The following is an 18,448-nucleotide window of genomic DNA, read 5'->3' as shown; positions in this document are numbered from 1 at the left end:
ACTTCCTGAAGCCACCAGGTGTATGAGAAATCAGGCCTCTACTGGACGGGACCCAAGGACAACAGTGAGCTGACCTGTAAACATTCAACCTTGGCTCTGTAAGAGCCAAATGCAAGTCACTTGGTAGCTTGCAACACGTGTACAAAAAAGGTAAAACACATCATGTTAACAGAAATAAAAAACAATCAGGACCTGGAACATCTGGGAAACACACACTAAAAAGACCCAGTCCGCGGGCTGCCAGGGAAGGGGCTCCAAGCCAATAAGGCACCCTGTGGTCAGTCACAGAGACTTCCAGCATCAACAGCAGGACCCACAACTCCACCGCCAAAAAGAAAACGGGAGCCAAGTCCCCACTCCAAACCCTCCCTTCCTCACCAAGAAGACAAACCCCATCCACACGAAGGGCCACCTGAAGCACTGGGCGCCCCGTGTCCAAGCCCCAGTGACACAGTTCCTCAACAAGCCATTGTGATGCTCACACACGCATACATGGTCACCGCCGGTAACAGCAGACAATCAGGGGAGCGGCCAACTGCCCAACTTTTCATTCTACCCTTTCTTATCAGAGCATAACTCGCTTCGCCTGAAACAGCCTGAATTTAATCGAATACTAATAGAAGACAGTTCTCGGTGGAAAATCAGTAGTAAATTAAAGATACACCTTAGTCCTAAACTCACTGTTAACGTAAGCCTGCAAGAACATGGGCAGCTAGGAAACAGAAGGTGCTCAGGAAATGCATTAGGCAGAATGCTTCACAACAGGGTTGTGGCTGGGCCTCCCCAGGTGACACCTGAGACGTCTGCCGTGTTAAGATGGGAAGGTAGAGGACTAGACGTGGAGACGTATATGTTCAATACATGCCACCCTCAAGTGCCAAAAAGGGGCCCCAGGCTCCAGGGACATGGCTGCCGACCCTCACAGGTCCCCATTACACACGTCTCCAGGGCTGGGAAGGCCACCTTTCTGGTCCCTGCTACAACCAGGGTGCTTGGCACACAGGATGCAATAAATATTTGTTGAATACAACGAGAAATCGTTCTAAAGGTCACAGATCTTATTTCCTTAAAACCCATGGCTAAGATATGGGGATACGTGCCTGATTCACTTTGTTATAAAGCAGAAACTAACAAACCATCGTACAGCAACTATACTCCAATAAAGATGTTGAAAAAAAAGTCCATGGCTAAAGCACCTTTCTTGGAAACATGAAGCCAGGGACTACGTAGCTCTGGGGAAATCATGGAACATTTGTCTGGGGTTGGCCCAACGGCCCGGTTAGAACGCAGCTCTGCGATCTTGGGCAAGCTCCTTAAAGGTGCTTTGGCTTCTTGGAGGTTAGAACAGGTACAGAAGCATCCTACTCGCTGAGACGAATTAGCACACATCAACTGCCCAGAACAGGGTCAACCTTGGTGGAATGCCCACTGTGAGCTGTTGCTGGTGCCAAGTGGAGGCTCAGCTTCCCGCTTACCAAGCTATGGGTAATGAGCTTATGTGAGCACACTGAAAAGATCTCAATATCCGCCCTTCCCTCCTGCAAAATACCCAAGTACATGAGGTTCAAATCTCATTCCACCAATGTGCAAATTATATGGATATTATCTAAGGCCAAAACACGAATTAAAGAGTATCTTCAACTTAGCTCAGGTGCTGTCGTTCTAAGGTCCTAACTCTAAGCTCACTGACTGAAGTGCTGGATTCAGAGCAGAAAACCTGCCCTGACCTCCAGAGTTTCCCAACCTGGCGGGGGAGCAACCGAGGGGGAAAGAAAAGTGAGCAAATGAGGGCGTGGGATCTGAGCCCCAAAGACGTGAGCCCGTCTTTGGTGAGCCCGGCCGGGCACACCTCCGCTGGAAGGTGAACGTTGCCCCTTTCTACTCTGAGGTTGACCAGAAGATAAGATATAACACAAATTTGTGTCCTACATCAAATCGACACGTCGCACAATAAAAGCTAAAAATCCGTATTTTATGGCTAGGCACACACTCTTTAAAAGAGTGAAACAGATTTTCTGAAGGCCTTTTTTGCTTCCTATAGCATCAAATATCACACAACTATCGAAATGTTATTCTTTACAGGAATAGTCGACCAGAAACCAAAACCATCAAGCGAAATAAAAGCAAAAAGAACCACACTTAAAAAAAAAAAACCAGAATGAAACTTCATCTCCTTTAAGGTGTCCAGAGCAACTAGACACTTGATGAAAAACAAAAAACGGAGGGGGGGATTCAATCCTACGTTACACAGTTACTTGAAACAGAATCACTTCCTCCACGCACCAGCAGCGAGACCAGGAACTTCTAGGAAAAAGCATCGCCCTCCTCCTGCACTGCCGCTGGGGGGTCACCGGGCGGCGTCCTGCTCGCGCACCTCTCAAGTCGTCCACACCGTAACCCAGCCCCCAGGACACGCCCGCGGCGGGCGGACCGGGCCGGACCCCGCGGAGTGGACCCTGCCCGGCAGCCCCGGCGCCCCCCGACACCGCCCCCCCGCTCCTGCCCACGGCCCGCGCGTCCCTCCCCCCTCCCCTCGCCCTCCCCGCGGCCGCCGCCATCTTCTCAGCTCGACAGAGCGCGGCTGGGCGCGGGCCCTGCGGCGCCGGGCGGGCCGGGCCGGGCTCGGGCGCCGCCACCCCCGCCCGTCCCTATGCGGCCTCGCAGCGGCCGACCCTCCGCCCGGCGCCCCGGCCGCTACTCACTGCGCGGGCCGCAGGCCTCCAAGATTTCGCAGCCATTTCCTCCGAGCGCCTCAGAGTGGGCGGGCGGGGTCGACGCCGGCCACCGAGATGCGGGGGGTAGAGGGGCCGCCCGCGCTAAGCGAATAGAAGACGCCGGCCACCGAGACGCGGCGGGTAGAGGAGCCGGCCGCGCCCCGAGAACAGCGTCCCCGCGCGGCTGGCGGAGGAAGGAGCCCGGCCCAGGCCCCGCCCCTGCCCTGCGCCGCGCTGTTCCCGAGCCTTAGGGCCAAAGCTGAGAGCAGAGGCGGCGCGGCTCCAGTCGGCTGGCCACCCCGGGCCCCAAAAGGGGCCGGGAAGAGGATGGAGGAGCAAGGCGCATCGCTCCTTTCCCACCAGACTGCGTTCCCAGCTTCTCTGGGACTCGAGCCCGCTCCCCACGGGCCAAAGAGCTCAGTGCCCGGGCCGCCCCCGCCTACTCAACCGGGCACACCTGCCCACGAGGGCTGCAGGGCACTTGTCCATCCCCAAATACTCAACAAACGGGCTTCAGAGGGGAAACACCTGCTACCTTGGGACAGTGGACAATGGCCCCCGAAGACAGTAACTCCCCGGCCGAGGGCCTTTGTCCCCATCGCTGCCGCTACAGCTCCCTGCTTCCACATCCCTTAGTAGCAGGAACCGCTGGGCAAAAAGCAGAAAAGTGCCCTGTGTGCAGTAAAGCTCCACCCGTGACTCTACAGAGGACTGCCAGGTGCTTCCGTGAGAACCAGGGGCCTGGGAGCAGGTGTGCTTCTAAATAAACATCTCTGAAGATCACACGGCCTGCCAGGTTCGCAGACTGTCCGTTTTCTTCAAAGGAATCCAACACAGCTTGTTTCTGTTGATGTGATTCCATCAGGACTGCTTCCACGGCCTCTCCCAAGTATGAATCTTGCGTTCTTAGCATCTTGATTGTCTCCAGGTTTGCTCCAGATGGGTGTATGAGAAGTTCATAAACCAGACAGAGTTGGAACTGGCTTGAACCAACAGTGTGTAAGTGGGTAAGCTGTGTGTAACATGGGACTCATGCTGGGGTGCAGGGGAAGCTCACAGAAGGCCTCCCTGCAAAGGGCTCCCTAAATGGGAGTCGCAACGGGGAAACCCCACCCAGCCTCTTTAGCTGAAAATCTTTACATGAAGCAAACCCAGCAGTAATGTCTTTCTACAAGGTTTTAACTGGCTTGCAGCTTCGGGCGGGTGCTGGGACGCACGAAAGACACAGAGGACCGGGCTGCCAGTGGAACAGGAGGAAGCTCTGGGTGGAAAGCCCAGTGGACAGAAGGGAGGCCCAGAGGGGAAGATCCGGCTGTATCACTGCAGTACTGGGGGGCTCAGGAGGGCTCTCGGGCAGCAAAGGAAAGGAAACCGTACCCCCACCGGCCCTGCAACTGCGCCTCCCTTTCTGATCTCCCAGCAGGAGCTAGCCCTGACCATGAGCCTCCAGGCTCAGGGGCACCTGCCACCTGTGGGAGGAGTCAGGCCCTCGCCCTTCTCCCACCTCTTCAGGTAACTCCAGCTCACCTGTTGTCACTCCTCACGGGAGCTGCTCTTCCCTGGTAAAAAAGGCATTTCTGGAACTTCAGTTTGGATACTTTTTAGTTGAAGTCTACTAGCTAAGGAATACCTTCTCCTAACAACCTTATACCCAGAGGAACAAACAGATTAAAAAGGAGTCTCCAGTTGTCTCAGATTCTTTCCTAAATACCCCAAATACACAAAGAAAAATCCCAAAGTTCAGGGGACAACACGAGTAGCTCAGAGGGCAGGAGGGAGCAGGGAGCTAAATAGGCTTCCAGGACTCAAGGGGGTTTCAGTCTTTGAGAAAATGTATGATTGGTGCTTGCCCAACGTGTGTGGACACCAGGTCCTGCCACCAATACCCATGGACAATTCGGAGGAAATTTATAAAAGCAGAAAAGCACATCTGGAAAGGTCATCAATCCTTTTACAAGACCGCTTCCTGGCGTTCAGCCTCTTCTCACCCCTGAGTTAAAGCCTACTGGCAAGCTGGGTCCTGAGCAGGGCACCCCTCTCCTTGCAGTCAAGTGCAACCCTGAGAGACAAGGCAAGGTGCGTCTGGGTGAGGTGACAGCCAAGCAGCTTTATTGCTACTCTCATTTGGAATTCAAAGGCAAGCAAGCAAGCCAGCGCCCTCCCAGCAGGCAGGCAGAGAAGGGGCTGGGTAGTCAAGGTCTAGGGTGGGGCCACTGCCTGGCCCTGGGCAAGGTCCCCAGTGAACCTGGACCCAAACTCAGACCCAGACCTGGGGCAGAGGAGAGATGCCAGGGAGGAGAGAAGAAGCCAGGGGGCAAAGTCAAGGTGGGACCCCCCCTTAGCTCCTCCTCCCTAGCCTCGGCCAGCAGTTTGGAGGAAAACCCTCAGGGTTTCTTCAGAATAGCTACGCAGGTGCCCTCTGACCCAGGGGTCATGGGCTGCAGGGCTCAGACGTCAGAACAACGCTTGTTACTCCTGCCTTTCAGGGTGGTTCCTGTAACTCTGAGACATCTACTTCTTCCCGTGAGTTTAGTGAAACGTAAATAAAGTTAACTTCAGAAGAAATACTTTAAAAAGTATAAGGCATAAAAAGTGTATTTCTTTTCTGGTTCGTTTCATCTCTTAGCAGTCTCTAAAGGAACACACCAAATGAAAAAGCCAGAAAAATCAACGCCTTTCACAGATTTTGACAGAAAAGCAGTAAAGCAGAAACACCATTTGGTGTACTGGATCCACCACCGCACTGTGCCCAGATACACCATTTACCCTCATCACACCACAAAGTACGTAACAGGAAAAGGGAGAAACAAGCCCACAGATCTGAACCGAATTCCTAGGGCAGCTGGTGAGCAGGAACCTCCACAGGCTGGGAGAGAACAGTCAACTGAGACGGGAGGGCCCAGGGCAGGGCCGCTGACACCGGTCCTCGGCCCTCACCTGGCCGGCGGGGCCTCAGGGGCACGCACACAGCGACAAATAGCTGTACCGCCTACAATTTAAGAGATTCGTTTTTTCTGAAAGAAAATACTTGAAAAGTGAAAGATAGTTGAAAGTCAGGTCTAACAGTGGCTTTCTGGATTTGTCCAAAAGAGAAAAAAATGTATAAATTCCTGCTCTTGCCTGGGTCACAAAAACAAAATGGTGAAAGAGAGAAAAGAGTATTTGAAAAAAATACCAACAAGAGTAACACAGGTTGAGCTATTAGGAATTTCAAAAGGATACCCAAAAGGTTTTATTCTGGGGTATCCCTGATTTCAATGAAATCAATACCCATAAATTACCCTTTTCAATACCAAAATAGTTTTGAGTTCCAAATTGAACCAACTGCTTCTGAAATTTAGAAACCCAAGGAGAAACAGGATCTCCCAAATCTGTCTACAGAAGGTAGGAGGACAAGAACGTTGCCTTTTACAGCTACACAGAAAAGTGACAAATCTTGGGAGTCTGTCAGACATACAAAATTCCTCTCGTTCAATGGAAAGTAAAAACATTTAAAAGAGTAAATATAAGAGGACTTTAAAGTCAAAAAAGAAAATCAATTTGGCGAGTGTTTTTTAAAAGAACGCGTGGGTATGGATTGAAAAAATGCCTCATCTTCATTCAGTGCTTCCGTCTCCCAAGTCAGACATGTGATGAGAACTGGGCTCACGCAAAAACAAAACCACCAAAACCAACAGAAACCAGAAACCCCTCAAAGCATATACAGATATACAGCTACGCACGGGTACGCTATAGGCGTTTATATATACACGTGCATGTGTCTGTATGGATCTCCGAGGTGTGCATCAAAGCCCTAACCAGCCAGGTGTGAAGGGAAGGGTCAAATTCAGCAGACAGTCTGCGAGCAGCGCACTGACTGGTAGCCTTGTGAGCACGCTGCCTGTGCCCCTCCGTCCGGCCCCCACCCCACCCCAAGCGGTTCAGGTGGCACCGTGCTGGACTCAATTTACGTTACAACCTCTGCAGGAGTTAAAAGGTCAAGAAAACTATTACTCTAAAATATTACTTTACCCATTCAAAGAAACTTATGACGAAACCAGTGCTTTCTGATTTAGTGATATAATCGAGAAAGGGAAATACAATCCCGCAAGGAGGGGGAAGGCGACCACCTCAGACCCCATTACACGTGCTTCACAGGGTCTTGAATACATGCAGCAGAACTAAACAGTAACAACAGTCTTCCTTCTTCCAACAGCTTCACAGAGAAACTGAAGACAAGATACCGTGTGAAGCTAAGGCTATGGGAACTGACTTTTTGGAGTTTACTGCCCACTTGTGGTAACGATTCCCAGCAGCAACAATCGATCAGCTTATACCTTATCCTGAAGAATCAGGGTTGATTTGCCAAATCCCCTGGAAAGCAGAGCTCCAGCATGTAGGGGTTTGATTTTATGCTTTGAGGGTATGAGAATAAGACAGAAACGCCCTCCAAAATACTGCAATTCTGTAAAACATGGCTGATACCCAGGTTGTTGAACAGTCCAGGATTTTATTAAAGGAGCACTGTGTATTTTATTCTCAAAACGCATTTCCTTTTTTTTAATTTTTTTTTTTTTTTGCAGTACGCGGGCCTCTCACTGCTGTGGCCTCTCCCGTTGCGGAGCACAGGCTCCGGACGCGCAGGCTCAGCGGCCATGGCTCACAGGCCCAGCCGCTCCGCAGCATGTGGGATCTTCCCGGACCGGGGCACGAACCCGTGTCCCCTGCATCGGCAGGCGGACTCTCAACCACTGCGCCACCAGGGAAGCCCTGCACTTCCTTTTTTAAAAACTCTTGCCTGCTCTTTTAAAACTAATAAACCTTAACATCTCTCTTTAAAGAACTGCTGATCTGTGAATCACTACCTTGTACATCTGGAACTTATAATATTGTACATCAACTATACCTCAATTAAAAAAAAAAAAGAAAAGAAAACCAATTACAAAGAGAGAGAAAAAAGAACTGTTAATCTGTCAGAATGAAACTCTCCATCAGGGCTTGGAGAAGAGCAGAAGCTCTGGGCCCCTGCCTTCCTATCACGAAGTCAGTCAACCACCCCAAGGGGCTGAAATCTTGGTCAACCTGCTCACTGCCCCAGATGATGACCAACGTGGCCCTGCACCCCCAGCTGCTTCCTGCTCCCCGCTCCCCTGTTGCATGCGGGTGTCTTCAGGGCTCGGCCCAGGCCGTCTCTCTTTTCACTGCGTACTCTTCATCCGGGGCCTCACGCCCTCCTGGCCGTGCGGCTGTCCTTTACTATCCACTAGTCTGTTCCCCTAACCTCTCCACTAGATGCCTCAAACGCACTGCAAAGCCTAACGCATGCGAAACGAGCTCCTGACTTCTGAGCCCCCCGCTGATCCCAGCCCTCCTCTGGTGTCCCCATTCAGTGGCGGCCCGGCCCTGGGAACCCAAAGGCACAAGCCCGAAGCCCAGGGTTCTCTCCGACACACCGGCCTCCCCCTCAGCCATCAAACCCCATGGCTTTAGCATTTCCCGTGACCAAGTCCACCTGCGAGCTCCTCTGCACACATGCTGCAGGGCCCTAGGCGCCTCTCAGTGTTAGACACCCCACCCCATCTCAGCTCACCGCGATCTGACATCTTCCGCCTTCACCGGCTCACCGAACTTCTTGCCCTGTCACAAGGGCAGCTTTTGGTGAACATCAAGTGGCCCGCCCCAGCCAGTGGCTCTGCTGGAAGCTGCGCCCCGAGGCTCCTGGAGAGCCCGGCAGCAGCGCTCCGGCCCTTCCTCCCCGCTCCTCCTCTCCACGGACTTCCTCCAAGTAATACGTTTACGGACTCTCACGGTGTCACCAAGAAACCTGCACTTCCAGCCTCATCGTTCCCTCCAGCGTTCCATGGTCCACCCTGGGCCCCTAACCACCCCTTCCCTCCTCCCATCTCACTCCTCACCCTGCCGGCTCTTCCTCAGTTGGCGCCACCATCGACCCCACCAACCAGGCTACACATCCGAGCGCCATTCTCGACTTCTTCCTCTGCTCTCACTCCACTGGGACTAACTTCCCGTCCTTTGTCCTTTTTTGCTGAGACTGCTTCTAGCGAAGGTCCTCACCCTCACTCATCTATTCCTCCACATTCTCAGCAAGTATCTACAGAACCCCTGCCACATACTAGCCGCTTCAGCTCTTATGAAGGTCATGTGTTGGTGGTGGTGAACTGTGACACACTAACAGGCATCAGTGACATAGAACGGTGTGCTGAAGGCAACGAAGGAATCGTTTAGGGACCACGTGAACATGAAGGGGTGGCACGACATCCTGCTTGTCGGGATGGTGTCCCCACTCCCAGGAGTTGGCCTCAGGAGCGCTGCACGCAGACCCAGCTCCTGAGAGCCCAGAGTCAGGGTAGGAGTGGTGAGTCTTTCAGCTGTGCTCACTCTACACAGGCAACTGGAGAGTTGCCGATGGGTGTGAAGAGGGAGCCAGGGACAAAGAGAGATGATCCTGCCTGAAGTGTGGGTTTCAAAAAGCACCCGGTATCTAGACAGAATTCAGGCTGTGCAGGACCACTTCTGGGGGTGACGGGCCATTAACCTATGACCCGCACAGAAGGTGCAGATGGACCTTCTTTAGAACTCTCTAGCCTCTTAGGGCACCAGATTTTTGCTCCCTTGAAAAGAATTTTTAAAATCTGCACCCCCTCGCCCATTATAAAGTTGACATCTAAAGTTGTTTATAGGATTAAGTACTTGAAGAGGATGTAATTACAGACATATACTGCATTTGCGTCTGCGTTTTAAATAGATTTGGTCAAAGCTCTGGACCTGCAGATTTAGCTCATTTGACTAACCCTAATGGGAAATATCCACAATTAGTCGTCACTGTCAAACCTATTTGCCAAATTCCACTTACTTTCTGCAAGAAGTCCCATACCACTTCCACGTTATTTAGTTCACTCCCCAGCAATCACAGGAAACCAACTAACCCCCGAATTCTAACTCAGGAGGGCACCGGACTTCATCCGATGGAGTAAAGGGCTGCCCCTCAATTTCCTTCCTGAAGGGTTCCAAAATCTTTTAACTTTACTCTCCAGAAACGGGAAAACGAGACCCTGATCTGAAGGAATCTGCACTCTTCTCCAGCAGACGGACAGTAATAACCAAATAAACGCGCAAATGACTTTCTGCGTCTCCGCGACCACCAGGTCCCGGCCGCAGCATCTCGGGGCCCTTGTCGCACAGGCCTGCAGTCCCCGCCCAACCCGAGCGCGGCTTAGGGATCACGGGCTGTAAAGACCACCAGGCCTGGGACTGCAGGGATCACGGGCGGGAAAAACCACTAGGCCCCGCGCCGCAGGGACCACAGGCGGAAAAGGCCCCCGGGTCCCCGGAAGGTTCCCCGAAGGCAGGCCCGTCCGGGTTGACTCAGGCGGCAGCGAGCGGGTGCGCGCTCCCCGCCGCGGTCGCGTGCCCGGGAACCTGCCCCAACCGTCGGAACCGAGAGCTCCCGCCGGCCGAGTTCGAGAGGCTCCTCCCGGGCCTGCGCGAAGGCGAGCACCGGGTTGGCAAGGACCCCACCTCTGGGCTGCGCGGAGCACCGGCGCCTGTCCCCCCTTCCCGCCCCATGCCCTCGGGCTCACACAAACGACTGGAGGGACGCTGGGACCTTAGCCTCCGACTCAGTCCAGATGTCGCCGTCCCGGCTCGAAGTTCCCCCACAACGACGCCTCCACGGCCGCCATCTTATCCAGAGGCGGCCACCGCCTTTTGACTCTCGCGCCAATCCGTAGAGCCTGGGCGCCGTGAGAGGAGTTCTGCGCAAGGACGGAAGCGGGAGTCCCGCGCTTCCGGGCGGCCGCCGCGACCCGCACCCTCGCGAGAGCCCTTGATTGGCTGTCGGCTTGCAATCTCGCGATTTCGCGGGAAGTGGCTGAGGGGGCGGCCGCCGGTGCGTCTGCCCTCCCGTTCCCCGCCTCCGCCGCGGCCCCCGCCTCTGCCTCCCCCTCCCCGGCGCCGCCGCCGCCCCTTTCCCGCCCGGGCCGGCACCCCGAGCGGCCGCGGAGACCGCGCAGCGCGGCAGGCGGGATCCTCACGGTAAGATGGCCGCGGCGGGCCCAGGCGGTCGGGCGGAGCGTCCCCGCGAGAGCGCGGCGAAGCGGGGCGGGGAGGCGGAGGGTCAGGCAGGGGCCGGGGCCAGGGAGGGGTCGAGGCGGCCCGGGAAGGGGACGGGCCAGGCCGCGGGGGTGCGCCGACTGGCCGACCGCGCCGGGGGGCCTTCCGGGGTTGGGGGTCCGAGCAGGTGTCATCGGGCCGCGTTGTCCGGGGAGGCGGCGCCCTCGGGGTTTGCAGGTCCAAATGTCCCCTTCTCCTAAGGCGACGGAGCCCGAGCGCCGAGACTCGGTGTTTGTTGTTGACGAAGCGCGTTTTGAGGGAGGTCTGCACATTCCGAGGCGGCGCCTACTAGGAGGTGATAGTTCTCGACACGTCGCACAGGTGTCTCTGCGACGGGAACCGTTTCCACCCGGAACCGCGTCCGAGCAGAGGCTGAGCTGCAGAGGCCGGACGTTGCTCTTGCGAGCAAGTGTTCCTCGCCGTCCGCAATGGGATGTTAAATTATGTCTGTGGGATTTTTAACTGCTGAGTTCTTCCTGCACAAAACAGAATGAGACAGTTCTCCAAAGCTGTTGCTTTTTCAAACGTCGCTCTGTCGTCCAGGACTGAGAATTTGATCTGAGTGAGTTACACCACTGGCGCGTAGCTTGGAGAGATGGGTCCTTGGGTGAGGGACAGCACATCTTGATTGTCTTAGGACAAGTGTTCTTCTGCGGATTAGAGTTGGGCATGGCATCCCCCCACGGACCGAGAACTTTGTCTTGTACTCCTTTGCTTCCCCACCTACACTCTCTCCCTGGGCGATCTTTGGCGAACTCTTGGCTTTCAGTCATTTTGTGGCGGATGTTTCCCTAATTGTTTCCAGCGCTGAGCTCAGGACCTGTAATCCGGGTGCCTGCTTGACTTCTCCAGCTGTGGGTCTGATAGCCCAAACTTGCCCGGCTCCTCAGACCTGTTCCTCTCCTCATTTGTGGCTCCATCCTGCAAGGTCTCAAGCTTGAAACCCCACCATGGTCCCTGAGTCTTCCGTTCTTTTATCCTTCCACGCTGGGTCCAGCAGCAAGGCGCCCTGGCTCGGTGCACAGAGTCTTGATGGGCTGTGCTCTGTGGCTCTTCTGCTGCCGTCCTCTCTTGTTTGGGTGGCTCCTCACTGGTATTCCTGCTCAGCTCTCACCACCCCACGGTCATCCCATGTCCACTGGGCACCAGAGCTGTCTTTTAATTTTTTTTAATTGGTTTGGCATGTGCTTTGCTATGTATAAAGTAATATCCACAACGTCTATGTCAGTTACAAAGGATAAAACTGACGTGGACGGTGGTGGGCTCACCACCCATCGCGAGAGCCCAGCTGGTGCTCCCAGGGCCCCCTTTCCTTGGTAACCATCTCCTGAGTTTCATGTCTCGTGCCCTTACTTAAAACAGTGGCAAAACGGTTTTGCTACGAACGTATGAGTGTATTTACTGCTAAGCAAGCATTGTACAGCTTGTCTTGCTTTTGTTCTTTACAAACCGCCGCACTGGGGTCTCCGCTGTGACTTGCTCTCTTCGTCCAGCTGGTTTCTAAGTCCCCCATGTGGTCACATTCATTTATTTTACTTGCTTTAGTAAATCCTGTTTCGTGGATACAGTCACAGTCCCTTCTCAGTAGTTCTAAAATCCACATAACTCTGAAAACCGAAAGTTTTTGGTTTTCTTTTTAATCTATTAGATGGCAAAACCTCACCTGCCAAAGGCTGTTTAGTAGCTTCTGTTCCACTTGGTATGAGGCCTCATACGTTTCACTGAAGAAATCATATCTGCTTGTGGGGTGCTGCCCCACACCACAGAGGGGATGGCGTACGATACGTGGTCAAATGTGCAGATAGTCTTTGTGCAGCCTGGACAGTTCTGAAGTCCGAAACCCACCTGCCCCAAGGTTTTGGTCCTATGGGACTGTGGTCCTGTGAACCACAGTCCATTTGTCTGTGCTGCTGTTGGCTGAACATCCGGGTGATGGCTTCCATGTTGTCGCCATCCCGAGCAGTGTCTCTGTGGACAGGCTCGTCTGTGTCTGGGTCTCAGTCTCCAGGAGTAGAAGAGCCGGCTGTGAGGGGCACATGTGCGCAGCCTTGCAAAGCGATGCCAAGTGTTTTTGCTGTGCGGTCCGTTCTGACCGCAGGGTAAAGGGGTTCAGGAGAACTCCACGTCTTTGTGAACACTTGGTGTTGTCAGATCGCTTCATTTTTCTCAGTCTGAAGGGGGTGTGATGTGGGCTTCTCTGGAGAACACACATCGCAGCACGTGATTCTTCAGCCTGTACCTCTCGTGGCTGCCCTTCGTGCTTAGAGGGGAGTCCATCTAGATCCCCCTTGTCCTGTAGGGCCTTAATCGGACCCCAGCCGACCCTTGACCTCCTGGTCCTAAGACCCTTGGCTCTTCCTCTCGTTCATCCTACCTTCCAAACACCCCAACCTTCTCTTTGGTCCCCGAATCTGTGTTTGAGTCTCAGGCCCTTTGCATGTGCTGTTTTCCACATTTTAAGTATCTTCCCACTCCCCCTTTTACTTCCTGCTCTGTCGCCGTGTTTATGTCTGAAGTGATCGCAATTGTCATAGAATTCTTCACCGATTCTTAAAATATTACCTTTTTTCCCTGTAGAAATAAATCAGAATGAGTTATACAGAAAAACCCGATGAAATCACAAAGGATGAGTGGATGGAAAAGCTCAATAACTTACACGTCCAGCGAGCAGACATGAACCGTCTCATCATGAACTACTTGGTCACAGGTAAGGGGTGTGACGAGGGTGCTGCCCCTTGGACATCCTTATCCCTTTCTGTGCACACAGCCAGGACTTACTGAAGTTTTGTGGTGCACTTGTGTTCAGGCGTCGTGAAAATGCAGTGTTCTTTTGATAAACTTGTAGTTACGGATTTAAAGAGATATCCTCTTCCGGAGATGAGATCATGATTCCGGGGCTCTGAGACCTAAGGAAAAAACCTGTTTCTTGGCCTTTGACGTTTTTCCAATTGATCAGCATAATTAAGAAAGTGCTGAAGTACGTTTAAAACCCAAGTAATTAACCTCTTCTGGCCAGTCTGGTAAATGATACTGGACTGTTTCTAGAAGATGTGTCCAACTCAAGAAAGGGGGAAGGGCATATGGAAGGAAACGCACATGCTCTGCGGCTAACACTCAGTCCTCCTTGACACTGGGAAGCAAAAGGGTAACTCTGTACGTGGTGAGAAAACCCACGTGTTTCCAGAAAGTCAGTCTCCTTCCTGTGAGTTCCCAGTGGCCGCCACCCCTCCCATCAGTCTCTGATGTTGAAGAGAATTGTAAACTCACTAAGAGTGGGAGTAGCCAGGGCCTTGCAGGCTGAGAGGGCCTTGCTTCCCCTGGAGCAGGTTGGCAGCTTCTCTGCACTGGGCCTGGACCGCAGCCCTCCACCAGCACCCGTCCTCACCTGGCTGGGAGGTTAGAGCGTTTGGGGTGTGGGGGAAGGAAATGAAGTCCTACGTCTGCATTTCTGGGACATAACTGATAAGTCACAAAGGTATTAAACCCAGATCCCCAAGAAAGTGGGGTTATAGCAGAGGCTTTTTATTCAAGGCGGTGGGCTTTCTGGAGACAAAAGGGCTTTGCGTTGATGTCTTGCTGACCTTCCGAGCAGTGAGGATGGTTTTCATTTCCAGAGGGCTTTAAGGAAGCAGCAGAGAAGTTTCGGATGGAATCTGGGATCGAACCTAGTGTTGATCTAGAAACGCTCGACGAGCGAATCAAAATCCGGGAGATGATACTGGAAGGCCAGATTCCCGAGGCCATCGCACTGGTCAACAGCCTCCACCCGGAGCTTCTGGACACAAACCGCTATCTTTACTTCCACCTACAAGTGAGTCTGGTTTACGGATGCTTGACAAATTAAGGTTCTTTATGGGATTCAGAAGTAACGAGGCTAATTCGCCTTAATAGAACGTTGCTTTAATTGACGTGGGGAAGGGGTTAGAGTTAGCTGCTCTTCTGTGTATCTCAGAAGCTGTTTCTTGCTTTAAAAATGCAAATGTAATAACTCGGAGTTGCTAGACAACTCTGTCCTTTGAGAGGCCCTTTCCATGAGAAGCAGGCGCGACCGCGGGGGTGTCACTGGCCGAGTGGCCAGGCGCCTGGCGCTCACCCCGTCTGCCTGGGCCCCGACCAGCAACAGCACCTGATCGAGCTGATCCGCCAGCGGGAGACGGAGGCGGCGCTGGAGTTCGCACAGACCCAGCTGGCCGAGCAGGGCGAGGAGAGCCGGGAGTGCCTGACCGAGATGGAACGCACGCTGGCCCTGTTGGCCTTCGACAACCCCGAGGACTCGCCCTTCGGAGACCTGCTCAACATGATGCAGAGGCAGAAGGTGGGCGCCAGGCGGGTAGGGGGCTTCCGTCTGCATCCTCCACAGATGTTCACAGGATTTCCAAAGAAACGGGGCGGTGGTGGGTGGTGTCGAACGGGACGGCGTTTCTGGCCGGGACGCTGCTGGGAGGGCCTCGGCTGTTCCCTAGCTGACACTTCCACTGTGTCACACCGGGAGCCCAGGGCGTCGCAGCTGTTACAAAGCAGGCAAGCCTCTTCGCCCATTTTTCTTGTTTATCTGAGCCTTCTTCCTGTATAGCTGGAGACTCGTAGGAAGAGGGGTTTCAAGTACCTTTTGATTAAAAGCCCACACTTGCTTTGGACACTTTTGCGCGCCCTGTCGCAGCCTCTGTGTCCCCGACGGCATGGTGGCTTCCCCGCCACCCTCCGCTCCCCTGGAACGAGGGTGTCCTTGGGGTCCACCTCAGGTGTCGTCCTGGGGCTCGTTAGGCTGGAACCGGTCCCACCCCCACCCTGGTCTGCCCTCTCTGCCAGGCCCCTCGTGCCCAGCTTCTGGCATGTCACTGCCGTCCAGGCCGGATGTGATATCTGCTGACCACACCGCGAGCTCCTCTGGACAAGTAGTGTGCTTTACATCCTCTGGAGTGCCTGACGGTCACAGGCTTTATGTTTGTTAAATAAGTAACCAGCTTCTCACATAAAATTGGTTTCTAGGACGCACGAAATGCATCTTGTGATGGACCCCTTTTGCGGGCGCTCTGCGTGTGTGGTGGTTTTTATTGGCTGCCTTTATTTTCTAGGTGTGGAGTGAAGTGAACCAAGCTGTCCTGGATTATGAAAATCGTGAGTCAACACCCAAGCTGGCAAAGTTACTGAAACTACTCCTTTGGGCTCAGAATGAGCTGGACCAGAAGAAAGTCAAATATCCCAAAATGACAGACCTCAGCAAAGGCGTGATCGAGGAGCCCAAGTAGAGTCTGGGCAGGGGCCCCATTTCACCGCCGGGCCGGCGGAGCACCGTCTGGGACTGAAGATTTTTACGGCAGCAGAGAACTCTTTCCTCCCCCCTTTTACTTTTTTTTTTTTGACCCAGAATCTTTTCAGAAGGGAAAAGTAGCCCTTTTAAGTGCTGGAGAACGTGCGGTGAAAGACACCGTCTCCTCTGGAAGGCTGGTGAGGACCACAGCATGGCCTGACCTCCGTGCTCTGGGCGTCTCGGCTCCCAAGGCGCCGCATCTTAGGGACACTGGTCCACCCCGCGGCCGCCGCCCGGAGCACCGGGGCAGCACTGATGGCCGTCTTGCTCTCTGTTTGTGTCTGGACAGACAGCGCATCCTCATCTTCCCACATCTCGGCTGGCCTTCGTGTAGAAGTATTTCCTTCCCCCCTTGGTTTTTGGTTTGTTTTTGTTTTTTCATAGGAAAGACTATATAAATTTGTAAATCCCAATTCAAAGACTTCTTTCGTGTGCGGGTCCTGAGTTTGATTTTTTTCCCTTTTGGTCGGGGTTGTGTGGCTTTGGGCAAGATAAGTGCGTGCGTGCGTGTGTATATGAGGGGCGGGCTGTGTGTTTTTTAAATTTTTAAATATATATTTTGGTGCTGTACGTGGTGAGAGACTCTTTCCTAGTGGATCAATGAACCATCTCTCCTGGGCAGTTATGTTAAAAATAAAGGTTTCTCTTTAATTTCAAGAATGACCGAAATGGTCTCTCAAAAGTTTTCATCATCTCCAGCACACCTTTTGCTTCTGGGGCTGGCTTCCCCGTGTGACGGCAGTGACACCGTCTAGTATCTGCAGCTGGAGAGACGGGTGACTGCGCCGCGGCGTGTGCCGTACTTCAGCATCTCTCACGCTGTCAGCCAGTGCTGTGCCTGTCCTGCTTCTGTGCCCTCATATCTGTCCCCTGCCCGGCACCCAGTGCGGTCGGTGATACCCAGATGCAGGCTCGGGTGTTGGGCTTTGTGGCAGGTGGCCTGGGGCGCCGGTGCTGGAAGGGGTTCTGTGGATTGTTGCAGAGCTGCCGGCCCCTGGGCGAGGTGGTGGAGGTGGAGGTGGAGGTGGACGGGGCCCCAGCACGCGGAGCTCTTGGGGCTGGGGGCTCCTGTGCACCCTCTGGTGGGAGCGCCCACGTGGCTGAGACTCAGTTCTCCCTCGTCTGAGCCCTTGTGCAGGGTGGGCTGTGCTGGCCTCCGGGCTCGATGGAGAGAAATGCCATCAGCAGCCGAATCTGGGGAGCCCGTGGGCCTGGATGCATAGTGAAGCAGGTCCTCGGGGAGGTCGGGGCTCTGCCTCCGACCCCCCGAGTGTTTGTCCTGAAGCATCTGTGGCACCAGCTCTTCCCTCCACTTACCACCCGCTTTCGACCTGCACTTGAGTCTGCGGGGTCACTGGTCTTCAGTGGGTACAGCTTCAAGCAGGATTTTCCTTCCCCAGGTGGTTGTGTAATTCAGTCACGGGCGCAAAGGCAAATAGACCACTCAGGCCCTAGACTGGCCCTTCATGCTGCCCTTTGGACCTTGTGAGGGTTGGGGGGGTGGGGTGTCCTTTCCTTACCCCCAGAAGTGATGAGTTTCACCTCTCTCGGTCGTCAGCCTCAGGTGTGACCTTTCCGTAGGATCATTTCCTCTGAGGTTTGAGGATAAAAATAAGTTAGGGAGAAAGGGGGTTTTAATCTTCAGGTAATTAAGACTTAATACAGCAGAAGCTGGAAGAAAAATATTAGGGCAGTAGACATAAAACTACATTTTTTCAAAAGCATCCTTTATTATTAGTGTATATAAGATTGTTTATGTGCATAATTAATATATAATCGATTTGAAATATTTTTCAAAGGAGAGGGTTTGAGATGTACAGTAATGGGCAAGGATCATCCATAAACTGTCAGGACTTGAATGGGGTTTGTCACGTGCATGAAATGTTAAATGCTTATGAGAAGTGTTGCTCTTTCATTCCCCAGTTCAGCCAGTGAGTGACTTGATCGGCCAGTGCTAAGACCCGCGTGAGCTGGGTGCTGGCCAGACTCGGAGAATTCAGATGTTACTCTTCAGCTCTTTACCTTTGTTTAAGGGGTTTAGTTCCTTCCCCATGGGCTGGAAATCTTCAAGGGGGTGGCTTTGCAGACGCCTCTGTTTCCTCTTTTTTGCAGTCTCTCTTTTTGCAGCAAGCAGGCTACCTTAAGCCATTTCAAGGTAACGAGCGTCAAGTGTGCTGACTCTGCTTCGTCTCATTTGGATCTCGCTGTTGTGTTTGTCAAAATGTAATGTTCTACCAGGGTAGTTTCTTTCTTCTTTCACACTTTCTGGTGGAAAGTGCCTTGAAATGAATAAAATGTGCGAATATTCTGG

At 53.3% G+C, this 18,448-nt stretch overlaps 2 protein-coding genes across 3 annotated transcripts in view; one reads left to right on the top strand and one right to left on the bottom strand.

The window, feature by feature from the left end:
- DIDO1 (death inducer-obliterator 1) overlaps positions 1-10,493 on the bottom strand; it is a 51,915-nt gene extending 41,422 nt beyond the window's left edge. The window contains exon 1 of one of the 2 annotated variants that reach the window (XM_079946440.1): positions 10,295-10,493. The gene's annotated coding sequence lies outside the window, so the exon portion shown is untranslated. Of the gene's footprint in view, positions 1-2,702; positions 3,865-10,294 lie in introns of those variants that run through there. The other variant, XM_079946439.1, reaches the window with a different exon arrangement.
- A 34-nt stretch (positions 10,494-10,527) lies between these two features.
- GID8 (GID complex subunit 8 homolog) lies at positions 10,528-18,448 on the top strand. Its single transcript, XM_079946443.1, has 5 exons — positions 10,528-10,748; positions 13,404-13,533; positions 14,441-14,637; positions 14,944-15,141; positions 15,902-18,448. The coding sequence occupies exons 2-5, from the start codon at positions 13,416-13,418 to the stop codon at positions 16,073-16,075; spliced, it is 687 nt and encodes a 228-aa protein (XP_079802569.1). The 5' UTR covers positions 10,528-10,748; positions 13,404-13,415; the 3' UTR covers positions 16,076-18,448.

The sequence above is a fragment of the Stenella coeruleoalba genome (genome assembly GCF_951394435.1).
Source record: "Stenella coeruleoalba genome assembly, chromosome: 15".
NCBI lineage: Eukaryota > Metazoa > Chordata > Mammalia > Artiodactyla > Delphinidae > Stenella > Stenella coeruleoalba.
This window is presented reverse-complemented; position numbering and strand designations above follow the sequence as displayed.

Coding starts and splice junctions, on each gene's coding strand:
- GID8 (XM_079946443.1), top strand. CDS start 13,416: ATGAGTTATACAGAAAAACCCGATGAAATCACAAAGGATGAGTGGATG. Junction 13,534..14,440: donor CATGAACTACTTGGTCACAG/GTAAGGGGTGTG, acceptor TTTCATTTCCAG/AGGGCTTTAAGGAAGCAGCA. Junction 14,638..14,943: donor ATCTTTACTTCCACCTACAA/GTGAGTCTGGTT, acceptor GGCCCCGACCAG/CAACAGCACCTGATCGAGCT.